We start from the raw sequence: 14,656 nt of genomic DNA on the forward strand, positions 1-14,656 counted from the left end.
GGGGCTGGCAGTTCTGAAGCAGGTGAACCGGCGATTTAACAGCAGGGGTGCAGGGCCAAACCTCAGAAGTTGGGTACGGAGGGGAGTGGGGGTGGCTCAGTTGGTTAAGTGTCTGACGCTGGCTCGGGTCATGATCTCACGGTCCGCGGGCTCAAGCTCCACGTCGGGCTCTGTGCTGACAGCTCAGAGCCTGGAGCCTGCTTCCGATTCTGTGTCTCCCTCTCTCTCTGCCCCTCCCCCGTTCACGCTCTGTCTCTGTCTCTCAAAAAACTGAATAAACGTTAAAAAAAAATAAAAAAAAAAACCAACTTGGGTACAGAGAAGGGAGGTATAAAGGAGGCCTGGCAAGCAGAGACTGTAAGGGGAAATGAATGGAAATGTCATCTACTGCTAATACACACACACAGGTGACCTTGAACGACATGGACATTACAGGCGTGACCTTTGCACAGTCAAGAATCTGCATGTAACTTCTGACTCCCCCAAAACTTAACTGCTAATGGCTGACTCTCGACCAGAAGCCTCACCGATAACATACCCAATTAACACATACGGTGTATGTCTTGTATTCTTAAAATAAAGAATGTTAAGAGAAAACTCCATTTACAGTACTATACCGTATTTACTGGATAAGATCCCCATGTAAGTGGACCCACGCGGCTGCTCAAGGGTCAACTGTATATATATAGTTTCTTATGAGCTGGGGTACTTTGGAGGTAAGTAACAGAAACAGACTCTAAACTACCGAGAAATCATCACTGTGAACAGAAAAGTGGGAGAAAACGGGCTCCGATAAAGGACTGGACCCAGAATAGTGCTGCCAAGTTCAACGGGAATGCAGAGAGCATGCAGGCAGCCGCTTCTGAATGAATGGGCCTCCCACGCCCCGTTGCTGTTCACGCAAGAGTTAAAGCCCCTCTGCCTTGGCTCAGGCACCCTCCCGCCCCCGTGCCAAGGAAGGGCAGAGGACTTGGCTTTTCTCCCCTCCGTGAAAGCAAGCTGTGGCGAGGTCAACCCTCAAAACTAAACAAAACAAAACAAAAACCAGAAGGGAGAAAAGAAGGCCCGAAGATGCCTCCTCAAATTAGCCCTACCCGTTTGCATCACTGGCTGCATTTTACTGACAGAGAAATGAGGACTTAGAGAGGACAGGAGTGCCCCGGAACACACGGCAGGGAGTGACAACCTGTGCTCCGTCTCTCTGATGGGGGACAGATGTGGTCTGCAGGCCACACAGCTGGAGAAGGTGGGGCTGAAGAAATGCAGGAACAAAGTCAGATGCCACAGAATTTTACACTCTCCTTGACACACCTGGCAGAAAAGAACCGGGAAACCTCTACAAAGGACTCTAAACTGAAGGAACTGTCCTTAAAGGAGGTAAAGCAGACTTTCAGAACACATCTTCCTTGGACGCATCCATTGTCTTTTACCCTCAAGACCCTTGGTGAGCACAAACCAACTGCTCCTCATGGCTAGATCCTCAAGATAGATACAAAGTTTACAAAAGCAATTTCAAGCGTCCTTACTAACAGTAATGGAAGAAAAAGGGAGGCACATTCTAGAAGCTCCCATAAGGTGCCTGAGCTCTTCCTCATCCTTGTGCCCCAGGACCAAGCCTGGGGGTGATGAGGAGCCAGTGGTACCCACCAGTGAGACATCAGAGACGCCACCAGAAAAGAAGGAAAACACAATCCAGGGAAGTAAATGCCATTTGAGAGGCGTCTCTGCCTCAACTCACATCTTCTATGACCACCTCCTGGAACCATCAGCCATATGGCTCCCGGGGAAGGGAAGGCCACGAGAGGAGGAGGAAGGAAGGAAGAAGGGGCTGGACACTTAGAAGTCCTCAATAAACATGTGCTATAGGAGTTGGAATGGTCTGTCTGTCCCTCAGTGTCCTCTCCAGGCTCAAATTCCTCCTGAAATTGAGGGCCAGAAACAAGTCTGCCTCCCCTGAAGAACCCCTGTTTCCTCTCATCACACATCCCTCCTGAGCTATAGCAGTGCTCCGTACGACGCCCTCGCAACCCAGGGCTTCATTAAGTCACATCTACCACTTTCTACAAACATTGCAGTGAACAGCTGATTCCGCTCGAGAGACTGTCATTCGGCTCACTATTTAGGGAGCTCCTACTGTATGCTGGAACCATGTCGGGCAATTAACATGCAGTTAAAAAGATAACATCTACGGTTCCCTGGAGGAGCTCCCAGCCTGGGGCTCTATTCCACTCGCTACAGAAGCAGGTAATTGCCGCACCGAGGAGATCACACCCTTCTGCCGCAACTAAGGAAGGGTGCGCGGTGTGCCCTCCCCGCAGCACCGCCGTGAACGGCTGGCGCCGTACCATCTCTGTTTTCTACCGCTCGTTTTCCTCCCTCCACGCATTCTCTCCAACACGACCAGGGACCATCCCTTCTGTTCGGTCAGGCCCAGCCTCTGTTTCTCCCGTGAGAGCGGCCTTCCAGAGCATGGCAGACAGATTACAGTTTGCGCTCTCGTGCTGGGCGGCCTGGGTGATTCGAATCCAGCTCTGCTGCCTAGCAAGCCGAAAAATCTTGGGCACGTTCCTCAACTTCTCAAAGTTGAACAGCTGTGAACAGGTTCCTCCTTGACGAAGTCTGCTGAGGATCACATGAGTTCATCCACGTAAAGGCTTTCTTAGCCCGTGGCCCGGAAAGAAGTGTGCACCCAACAGCGAGCTGTGAGTATCACAGTGGCTGGTAAATAATCGGTGTTTTTATATTCATGTTCTCCCCCCTCGCCAGGTGAGCCTACACCTGCCAGCACTCTCCCTTCCTTCTTGCTTTCAAAAGTTAACCATCAAAGGGTGTCAAGAACCATCTCTCGATTGGCAGTCTTTGGTCCCTGATGCTCTCCAGCCATTAAAAGGCGACTCACGGTGTAGACTTTGGGTCCTGAGCTGCCAGGGGTGTGAGATTCAGGTCACTGAGCACCGATGTGTATGCAATGTGCACGGGTGGATGAGGCGGCTTCAACGCTGAGAGACATCTAGGAAAAGAATGTTCAGGAACTCCCTTCTCACTGGAACGAATCACGAAAAAGTAATTCAGTTGTTGGGGTTCTTCAAACAGTCCTATTATTTAAAATGGAAGGTCGCTTTTCCCTCTGCTCCTGAAATTAAGGAAGTGCATCAACTCTTCCCCCACATGCTTTCATTACGTCACACAGACACGTGTTTAGAACCCCTTGGTAACAACCAACCATAATGAAATGACAGATAAGCATCACAAAGAACGTTGAAAAGCACTCAATTACTGGTAACCTAAAGGGTTCAGCAAAAGTCTTGGGATAAAGAGATGCCACGGACGAAAGATCACTGACAGACGGACCTCCCTGTGCCATCAGAAACATAACGAAAAATCAGTCTGGGGGACCGAATGCCTTCGGAGGACCATCTCTGCTCCAAGCTCCCGTCCCTCCCCGCTCCTCCGCCATGGCCACCAACTCTATTACTGGTCCCAGAGTAAGGAGGTTGCGGACCACGAGACAGGAAGTTAAGGCTGACGAGACCAATTCTTAGCCCCCGACCACCACCCCCTCCGACGCAGCAGCTAACAAGAACGACAACGCAAGCGCACCCCACCACCACCTTCCCTGCACGTCACTAACTCCGTTCAGGGAGATGGGGAGACTCCGTCACAGTCAAAGCAGGTGGTGGCACGGCCACACACGGCCTCCAAAGCACTGTCATCTGGCCCACCGACTTCAGCAGCCACAGCGCTACATCTCTCCACATGTCTGCTCTGTTCCAGACATGAGGGTCTCCTTTCTGGTCCTAGAACCTGCCTGTTCTCTCCCTGGGCAGGACCTTTGTCCTTGCCGTTTCCTATGCAGAAAGCAGGAACCCACTAAACACCAGATCAAGCAACTAATGTCCCACGGAACAAATGATCTACGGTGCTTCGCTCAGTGGGCCAAGCAGCCAGCCAAGGTCTTCTCGAGCCTTCACAGCCAGAGTTACCAAAGAGCAGGTCAGCTCTCCAGCTGGACGAACCTACAGGTGGATCGCTGCCTCAGGCCTGGGGCTGAGCATGCTCAAAGGAGTCAGGGGACAGGAGCACTAATCTCCACAATGTGAGCAGGTCTGACCAAGTCCTTACAACTCAACACTCGGCCCTGGTTTTCCTGAAGGGACACAAGCTACCAACCCATTTCCACTCTGAGAAGAACCCTGCCACCGTTCTGAGCTCAAGAGCTCTTCATTCATTCAACGAACCAGAGACATGCCTGTCCTAGGAGAACTTAAAAATACTCGCGTTACCACTTGCCGATAAACGGTAGCTGAGTATACACAGATGAGAACAGATGGTCTCTGCCTTCCGGGGACTCGAGGTCCTGGGGGAGACAAACACACAGGCTACCACAATCCTGAAGGAAGGGCGCCCATTTGCCTCTCCACCCAGGCTTTCTGGGAAGGCACTGATGGCCCAGCACCTGAGAGCACCAGCAGCCAACTCTGGTCAACGACCCCACTGAATAGGGCTTCAAGGATAGGTGTTGGGGTGACAAGAGGCCCTGAGGGGACAGTCTCCCCAGGCCCTTCCATCCTGGTTTGGAACTCTTCCCCCATCAGCCTATTGTGCTAAGACCCCAGCTCTTTCCCCTTTGAGCTCCCTTGAGTTAGAATTCAAATTGTTTCTCACCTCCCTTCTTTAGATTTCATTAGCAACACAATGAAACAGACCACAAGGCTGTGGAAGGAACCAGAGATGAGCCTAGGGGCTCTTCCTCAAAGACCCTGCCTCAAGGTCAGGCATGTCTCCAGGGTAACAGTGGGTATCTTCCTGATTCCCAAAATAAAACACAACGTAGAGTATTCAGAAAGTACTACAAGTAGAGTTGTATACTTATAGGTGTATATGTGCACGACTTCTGATAAATACTATCACCATGTGACCACAACATATACAACATAGATATGCACTTATACAGTATATATTTTACATAGGAGTTACCTAATTGAAAACTTAGCCCTCCAGCTTTACCACTGAGTACAGTGACAATTAATGGTTTCTTATTAAAAAAAATAAAAGTTTATCCTATCAGAGAAGTCCCTTTTATTTTTTTAAAGATTTCTTTTTAAGTTTATTTATTTTGAGAGAGAGAGACAGACAGAGAGAGAGAGAGAGACAGAGAGAGAGAGAAAGCATGAGAGGGGGAAGGGCAGAGAGAGAGGAAGAGAGAGAATCCCAAGCAGGCTCCGCACAGTCAGTGCAGAGCCTGACATGGGGCTCAAGCTCACGAACCGGGAGATCATGAGCAAAGCCAAGTCAAGAGTCAGGGGCTTAACCAACTGAGCCACCCAGGTGCCTGCCTTTATTCTTTAGATCAGGAATATTTTTATCATAGAGCTGTCAACTCACTATGTTGTACACTTGAAACATTATATATCAACTCTACATCAATGAAAAGTATTTTTGTTAGATATAGATAGAGATGATGAACATTATCAAATCACTTTTTAATACCAATCAAGATCACTATCTGGTGTTTCACCTTTAATTATTAATAAGCTGACTTGATTGATTTCCTAACATTAAGCCATCCTTGAAATTCTAAATAAGTCCCATTTTAATGTGGATTATAGTTTCTTTTTTATGCCATCTTCGTGATTTTTTTTTGATATTGAAATAATGCACATTTGAACCAAGATACAGACACGTGGATATAAAGACAGAGATGATGCTTTAAGGAAGCACAAAGAGCAAAATGGCCATAAAAGCATCCAGGTTTGCTATCTCTTAGGGACCTCCTCTATGTTCACAACTTTCTTCCGGTTGTTTGGTGCCCCGCAGGCAAGCTGGCCTCGTCTTCCATTCATGTGGACAATCCATGTTATCCTCGGAAAGAGACCATCTCATCCACGCGTGCGCACTGCTGAGCACAAAGTCGTTTGTCATATTCTCTCCTGTCTGTAATCTCCAAATCCAAGGGTCCATTTGTTTGCTTACTTTTAACATCACATTTTCGTTTTCTCTCCTTCCTTGCCACAGGCACCAAGACTTTCTAATTTAATATTTTCGAAGAACCTGCTCTAGGTTTTCTTCACCAAGCACAATGCTTTCACCATTTTGTGTTTTGCTTTGTTCGTGGGGAAGGGGGGGGTAGGGTCTGAATGCTCTGCTACCATCTGTGTGACAGGTTGGACCTGTTTCCGGAAAATCCACGAAGCAGCCACCATGGGGGTAAACACACAGGGACAGCCAGCCTTACCTCGATGAGCTTTCTCTCGTAGGAGCTCGCCAGCTCCTCGGCGACTTCTCCCGGCTTCTGCTCAGTGACTGCAACTTCTCCATCAACGTTCCAAAGGTTTGGGACAGCTTTAGGAAAACAAAGAAACCCCATAAATATTTTCACAGTAACCAAAAGTTATTCTCCCAGTGAAAAAATGTTTTGGTCTTTGCCAAATGGTTTCTCCACAGAGAGAGTGCTTTTGATGAGGCAGAAAAAAGATCCCAACTACTAATGACTTCACCCCTCCAACATTTTCACACAAGTACAATGAAGTGAATGGTAAGAATGGAAGTGTCACAGAGACAGACACACAGAAGTCTGGGGAACCGCCCGGTCACCACTCCCCATCCCAGGGCAAAACAGATGACACACGGGCAAGACGTAGGAGCCTCCGTTTCCACCTGTTATGTTGGTCACATTTCTTTTTCTCCAACAGCACAGTTCCCCAGCTCAGGACCGCCCGCCTACAGCTGGACGTCAACGGCAGGGGTCAGGGCAGACGCAGAGCCGCTAAGAATGAACGTTTACCAACCGTGCTTAGGGCGGAAGCTAGGCAGCTTCGGGAAACACTCGACAACTGATGCAGAATCCCCAGCAAGGCCATGCAAACAAGAGACTGGCTCCCAGGCCAGGGCAGGAGTTAGGAGCACAGAAGACACGGGCGGGTGCCACTCCTCCTTCGAGAGTCGCATCCATGAATGCTTGCTTTGTAGAAAAGGACAAGAAGTGAGAACTGGGAACGAGCAGGTGAATTCCAAGAAAAACAAGGGAACACGGACAGGAAGGAAGTGCCCCACTAGCGTGGATCAAGAATGTGGATTAGCCCCAAGCCCAGAAAGAAGCATCAGGTAAGCGGATTCCATCTCCTGCGTGTTCCAGGAGACGGAACTCCCGGACGCCCCATCGACTGAGGAGATGGTAGTGAAGGCCAGCCCCCCTCTGGCACCAGCAATTGGACAGACCGGGGGAGGACGAGAAAGTGGGCCAAGGCTAAGCAAAACTGGGGGTACTGAGTCTGCACCGACTGCGGCTCCGCCTTCAGCCCTCTCCCAGAGGCTCCATCAGGCCACGAGATAGAGGCCCAGAGGCAGCAGGGCCCTGAATGACGACACACATCCCACTGGAATGCGTCCTAAGCTGCTCCCATCCCAGGAGTGACCGCAGCCCAGCCAGTGCTGAGGACAGTGACCCAGGAACCCTCCGCAACCTGAAATAGGTACTGAGAAAACCTTTAAAGGGCTTCCACTTCAAGATGACAGACTGAACACATTCATTTACGCTCGCATCCTCTGAGTCCCATTGAAATACCAATTTTAAAAATTCTAGCAGCATCACCCTTGAGAAAGAAAGGGAGCGAGAGAGGGGACAAGACGACAAAACTCGAGAAGCCAAGAAGCAGGCCAATCACTGGCGAGCAACAAGACAGACCTGAGAGAATTTCTTTCTGGGCTGCAGGTGCACAACACCAAAATGCAATCTCATTCAAACGGGACAACTCGCCAACAGCTGACAAAGTGCTAATACAAGACATTTCTAGAAGGGGGGGGGAGGGTAAACATGGGGCTGAATGTGAAGAGGAAAGATAAAAAAGTCTGTTTAAGAAGCAATTTGCAGAGGTGCCTGGGTGGCTCGGTCAGTTGAGTGTCAGACTTCGGCCCAGGTCATGATCTCACAGCCCCTGGGTTCGAGCCTTGCATCGGGCTCTGTGACAACAGCTCCCAGCCTGCTTTGGATTCTCTGTCTTCCTCTCCCTTTACACCTCCCCCGCTCCTCTCTCTCTCAAAAATAAACAAACACTGGAGGGGGAGGGGAAGGGGGAGGAGGGAGAGGAGGGGGAAGGGGGGGAAGAGGGGGAGGAGGAGAAGGAGGAACCATTTGCAGAAAATTAAGGGCTTATTCTCCAGAGAAGGTGAAAACAGTGGTCTGGACCGAGCTGAAGGCACGGGTACCCCACAGGAAAGAGAGTGAGAAACAGTACTGCTGAACTTCTTCCATTCCTCTTTTCCCATTCCCCAGCAGCAAGAAGCCAACATAGTACAAAGGATTGTCCTGGAATTTTAACAGGCTGAGGAAAAGACCGGAAGGGGCTGATACGAGGGGCTCTGCAGTGACACAGCACAGCCAGATCACCCCACCAGGGCACGAGCACAGCTCCTACACAGAGAGCTCGGCTCTGTGGCACCTCACCCCTATCTCGGAGCACATGGCCAGAGATCGCCTCATGTCTGAGACAAGCACCTAAGACGGAAAACCCGGACCAGAATCTACAGACAGGAGAGAACATCTTGTAAGGGAGAGACACAAGTTAGGGAAAAATACACTCGAGAATCTGCAAACTGTCGGTCACAGTCCCAGAGACAGAAGATGACGGTACAGCTGAAAACAGGAACCGAGAGGAGTCTAAAAAGAAGAAAAAGAGGCACACACGCACAGAGTAAAAAGACAAACTCGTTTGGAACGCCAAACTGGGACAGCAGTAAGGGAACACTAGATACAAAGGACAGACGGTAAGAAAATGTCCGGAAGACAGAGCCAAAGGATAACAAAAGGGGAAAAAAAATGAAACGGAGAATTACCATTTGAGAGAAACCAAGAAAGGGAAGGGGGGAAAGGAAGTTAACAGAGACCAGGAAATCAAAGACTTCATTCAAGTAATGTCCTAGAACCAGAGAGGCGGGTGCGGGGACAGAAGAGCCCAGTGGGCACACAGCACGAGGGGTGAACCATGCTCAGGCACCTCACAGGGAAATTTCAGGTCAAGAGAGACAAATTGAAGAGGGTGCTAACTTCCGGAGCGGAGGCAGAACTTTTACAGATGACAGAAAGTTCTAGATGACCTTGGATTTCCGAACAACCCTGTAAGCTAGCAACCGATCAAGTGATAACTGCTGTCAACACCCTGAGGGCAATTATTTCCACCCTGGAATTAGGCACCAAGCCAAACCCTGTGGTAAGAAAGTAAAAACATTTTCAGACATGCAATCTTCCAAAAATCTTAACCCGCCCCCAACCAAAAAAAAAAGACAAAAAAAATCTAAGAAAAAGAACACAGTTTCTACAAAAGAGAAGATACGACACAAGAGCGAGGAGATTATTAATAACCAGGAAGTGGAAACCACCCACACAGCCACCGTGGAGGACTGATGGATCAACAGAAGGCGTTCGTCCCTGCAGCCGAAGACCACTCAGCCCTCAAAAGGAGTAAAGCACGGACACCGCCTACAACACGGATGAACCCTGAGAACGTCACGCAAAGGGCGAGACGCCAGAAGAGACACAAAAGGTCACGGACGGCAGGATTCCATTTATACAAAACGCCAAGAACAGGTATGGGTTTCCAGGGGCCGGGAGGAGGAAGGGATAAGGGATGACCGCTCATGGGGATGGGGTTCGCCTTTGGGATGACGAAATCATCCCAAAGAGACAGGGGAAGGTCACATGCCTTGTAAATGCACTGAAACCCACTGGACTGCACACCTCGTAAGGGTGAACTGTGTGGCCCGCGAACTACATCTGACTGAAGAAGCGGTAAGACCAGAGAGCTGGTGGGGACAAGCCCACGGAGCAGCCAGGCTCCCTCGGGCCACGGCGGGCAGAGGACTGCAGGAGAGACGGCCTCACAGGGGCCCGGTTTTTCACATATTCACATTTCCGTAAGTGAGAGAGCACGTGCATTTTGATTAGTAAGTAGTAAGTTCACACAACACCCACCATGTTTGTTTGGTTGTGTTCCAGTAGGAACTCAAAAGAAATTTAGAAGTTGTGCCCAAATAACGATCCCGTACCTTGCAGCTCGGCTAGATAGCATTTTAGGGATCCTAGTAATGCATTCAGCGAAGAGGGACCAAACTAAAAAGAGGGTATGTCTGTGCTAGAGGACGGGTGGGGAGAGGGGTCCCTGCGGGGAGAGGGACCCAAGAGCTATCCCCCCCGCTCCACAGTGAGAAATCAGTCAAGAATACCTACAACTGAGAAACCAACAAGGAGCAGTAGACACATATTATTGAGAGACATTAAGGTAAGTACCTGAACCGTAAGGTAAATGTTTGAAGCAGCTGCCTGTGGGGTGTGGAATATGGGGGTGGGGGAGGGGTGGCGGCTAGAGGTACCAGGTCTTTTATGGTAAGGCCACGTGCCAGCGGGGGACTTAAAAAACAGAAGGGAGGAATTGATTTCAAGGAAAAGAATCTGAGAGGAAGCTGCACTTAGAAAAGTTCAGACACTAACAGTGCCCATCAAGGCAGGGCAGACGCCCCAGCACGAAGCTGCCTGTGGCTGATCAGCGCAGTCCGGGGCCAGTCCGCATCTAAGGTGTGACGGACGGGCTAACGGCACGGTCCGCAGGTGCTCTCCAAACGACCTGATCTTCGCCTGAGCGAAGGTGCTTTCCGCCACAAGGAGATCCCGCTGCTCAGAAAGACGTGGCCTTCCAACCCGCTTGAGGTCTGCACATCTCTTTAGAAATCCAGCCACTGGCCTCCCTTCCTCAGATACCAGCCCCTCTGTAGGTTCATGTGAGAGCAAGCCACGGTCCTCTGCACTGAAGGAGGCAGATGCATGAATAAGCTTGTTAACCTTGAAGACTAGGAATCAGACCTTGGACAGTCATGAATTTATAAAAGGTCTCTGAGAAACGAACCAGCCAACCTTCCCCTGCAACTCTCTGACCTCCTGGTGCCCCGGTCCAGCTCCTGCAGCTTTAACAAGCATGTCAGAGACTTCTATTCCATGCACGAAATAATAAATAGCAAATCCCAGCTACACTGCGATCTTCTCGCTGGTCGGCAGCCTCCAAGATGGCTCCCAGTGATCCCTCCCTCCTGGCACTCACGTCATTGGATCTCCACCCCTGCGTATAGGGCTGGACTTACTGACTCACCTCGAAGGAGCACGATGTGGTGGAAGCGAAGGGATGTCACTGTGGAGATTAAGTTTTAGGAGACGGTGGCTTCTGTCTTGGGTGCCCACTCCCACTCACTCCCTCTGAGGAAAATCAGGTGCCGCCTTGTGAGCGGCCTTATGGAGAGAGCCATGATGCATCCCCCACACACAGCCAGCAAGGCCCTGGGGTCTGCTGGCAGCCACACGAGTCCTCCTCCCGTCAAGCCTGGAGAGGACAACCGCAGCTCCGTGAGAGACCCTGGGCCAGTGGACGCGGCTAAACCACGCCTGGATTGCTCCTCCCCACACACTCAAGGGAGTGAGCTGAGTGTTGTGTTAAGCTGCTGAATTTGGGGGTCATTTGTTACACACCAAGAGATCAACGATACAGTACCTTTAGTCACTCAACAGGTAGTTCCTAGAGAGCACTGTGGTGAGACTCTGACTTAGGCCCTGGAGTCCCAAGGACGATGGTGGTTCCCCACAGATGGCATTTACAAAAAGGACAACAATGGTGTGGTTCCCCGTGGATGACGTTTATGAAAAGGACAAGGACAAAGTGAACTTGGCCGGTATATCTCTATGGCTTAAGGGTTACCAGGAAAGTGAAAGGAGCCACTTCTCGGTCAGACACTCTCCACCTCTCGGCTGGCAAGGAGCGCACACCGCAAGGCACGAGAAGCCAGCCATCCCGCTAGTTCAAGTTTTACAGGGCCATGTCTCCTTTCTTTACTTTCCAGTCAGAAACACTTCATCTGCCTGGGGAGCAGGCGGACATTTGGGTGTTCAAGGAAGGCAACGCCATCAAAGCCCGAGTAACATCAAGTTGTGTGAGAGCCAGAAATAGCACGCTACACCCCCATTCCAGACTTTCTGCACACCCCCCAGTACACCAATCAACGTGGGGAGCATCAACGTGATTCATCTCTGAAAGTCACACCCACACGACAAACACAAACATTTGTGACAGATCCAACTAAACGGGAGTGACAGGGTGTTTTAAAGACACGCATCTCCTGAACGATCTATTAGTTTGGAAGGGAGAGAAAGACAACTTAAGCCCAAGAGGAAAGCACAGTTTTCTATTCCTATCAAAAACAGCTCTTCCTGAATTCAAGAACACAAGGCTTGAAAAGAGGTTAGCAATGCAGTCTCTCTTTTTTAATGTTTATTTATTTTGAGATAAAGAGACTGCACGTGCACACACAAGTCGGGGAGGGGCAGAGAGACAGGAAGAGAGAGAGAATCCCAAGCAGTCTCTGTGCTGTCACTGCAGAGCCGAACTCGGGGCTCGAGCCTACAATGGTGAGATCATGACCTGAGCTGAAATCAAGAGTTGGACGCTTAACCGACCGAGTCACCCAGGCGTCCCAGCAGTGCAGTCTCAAATCTACAATTTCATCATTCACATTTCCAGTCCGTGTTCTGAGTTACTTTGACAGCATTCAGAACTTCACGGCCTGCCCCAGTCAAGGACTACAAGTCAAGTGCAGCTGCCAGGACCCAACAAGACAGAAACTTCCATCTATGTGGTTGGCTACTTCCACTGGGATGAGGAACTTAAGTTATACTGAAAAGGCCAAGGCACAGAGATAGGTCCAAAAGCAAAAGGAAGAACTGTATTTAACGTGCTAAAAAAATTTGAGAGCTACATCCTCGTACAGCAGGTGCCCATAAAAAGGCGACAGTGACAGTGCTTCCTCTGACGCAGCACTTTATGACTTACCACGCACCTTCCAATGCGTCATCTCACTGCAGCCTCCAGGCACCGGGCGGTCTGGCCATCGTATGCTTGTGCCAGAGGGGGAGAGATCTATGTAATGTGCATGGTAGAGGAGACGCCCCATCAGCCCAGGCAACCCGGTTAACATCCACATCACTCACAGGACAACCTACACTTGGTTTACATGCGTCCACTCTGAGAGGTCCGCCATTTTCTCTTGTATTTCCCCCATGGGCTAATTATAGAAGCGAGACTCCAAACGGGAACGTTTGGCCAAACCGGTAAGCCTTTTCTTTGTAAATCTAGTAGACAACTAAAATCGTGTTCGGTAGGAGCACAAAGATATTTACTTTCAATCAGAACCATTTTTTCATGTTCCAGAAAAGCTGTGGGTTTGTGAGCACCCACAGGTCATTTAAACTTAGTGAACATGACACAGTTTTCACCTCCTCGCAGCCTGCCATTACAGTCTGGAGGTGTCCGTGGTAAGTCATCTGAAAGAGGCAGCAGCTATGCGGGTCTCACTCGCAGGCACCAGGGAACACAGGAGGTTTTCTGCCTCAATTATTTTAAGCAAAAACTCCAAACGCCACGGAGAGCGGCACGGCAAACAGCACGATAAGGCCACTGTTTTACTTTCAAATGCAACAAGCTTAGCAGGACCCCAGATGCAAACAGCGTGTGACGCTGGTGGCAGAAGAGGGTAAGGAGCCACTTTAAATTCAGAGACGGTTCCCCGGAACGTTTTGATGGACAAAAGGAAGGGTGCGGGTCCTGGAACAGCAGGCCAGGTTTGCGGTGATGGGAGATCTGGGACACTTGGAGGTTCCAAAGTAGAAAGGTCCCTCCTGGGTGAGCGACGATGATCCCTACAGGACAATAGGTACCCACCACTGTTCCAGCCAAGGAGACGGTCCTCATAAGGAAAGCATCCGCCATTTTCCAAGTGCCCGCTGTGGCAAGGGGAGAGCATGTTGATGGTGAGAGTGCGGGCTCCGCAATCAGAGACCAGGGGCCAAGTCTAGCTCTGCCACTCCCCAGGCAGTGACCCTGGGCAAGTCTTTTATTTCTTCATGCAACAACTAGCTCCTGAAGATTCGTTATGTGCCAGGCACTAGACACTGGACCTGCAGGCACGTACTAAGGGGGGAAACTGAGTGCCAACAAGAAGCTTACGCTGCAACGGTGGGCCTCGGCAAATGAAGAACTACGTAATGCATCAGGTCGTGAAAAGTGCTGCAGCCGGAGATGGGGGGAGGTTAAGCATGAGAAAATGATGGTGTGAGTGCAGGGAAAGGCTCACCAAAGAGATGCCATCTGAGCAGAGACCAGAATAAAGTGAGGGAATGAGCCATACGAGGCCCTGGGAGAGAGCATTCCCAGGAAGAGCAAGGGTGACAGGACGGCTGAAGGATAAGGGATGAGAGAGGGAACAGGAAGTGAGACCACAGAGGAGGGGGCAGGGGGTTGGAAGGGAGGATAGTTTACTGTGAGCAAAAACAGGAAAACCCCAGAGATTCAGAACAAAAGGCAGGAAAATCAGACATTTTTTAAAAGATCATTCTACCAGCCACACGAAGGGGCGAGTGGGGAAAACGGGAGGGCGTGTGCAGGGCCTGGGGGCGGGAGGCACGGCTCAGGTCGCCCTTCAGGGAAGAACCTGCCGTTCTGTTGTTCCAGGAGGGCAGTTAGCCGACAACCTGCAGCTACAGCACTCCCGGAGGTGTAGGGAAGACTCTAACATATCCGATGTGGGGTTAGAGCGAAGACAGGAGTCGCGCTCCCACCACCATCTT

General features: G+C 50.3%; 1 protein-coding gene across 11 annotated transcripts in view; it reads right to left on the reverse strand.

Moving 5' to 3' along the window:
• The window catches only part of SNX29 (sorting nexin 29), a 499,251-nt gene that overhangs the window by 235,432 nt on the left and 249,163 nt on the right, over positions 1 to 14,656 (reverse strand). For all 11 annotated transcript variants that reach the window (XR_007147865.1, XR_007147866.1, XR_007147869.1 and 8 more), the window contains one exon: positions 6,236 to 6,342. Coding sequence is in view for 2 of the 11 variants with exons in the window: in XM_047839171.1 (XP_047695127.1) it covers positions 6,236 to 6,342 (107 nt within the window). In the remaining 9 variants the exon portion in view is untranslated. The remainder of the gene's footprint in view (positions 1 to 6,235; positions 6,343 to 14,656) is intronic.

This window comes from Prionailurus viverrinus, chromosome E3 (genome assembly GCF_022837055.1).
Source record: "Prionailurus viverrinus isolate Anna chromosome E3, UM_Priviv_1.0, whole genome shotgun sequence".
Lineage (NCBI taxonomy): Eukaryota > Metazoa > Chordata > Mammalia > Carnivora > Felidae > Prionailurus > Prionailurus viverrinus.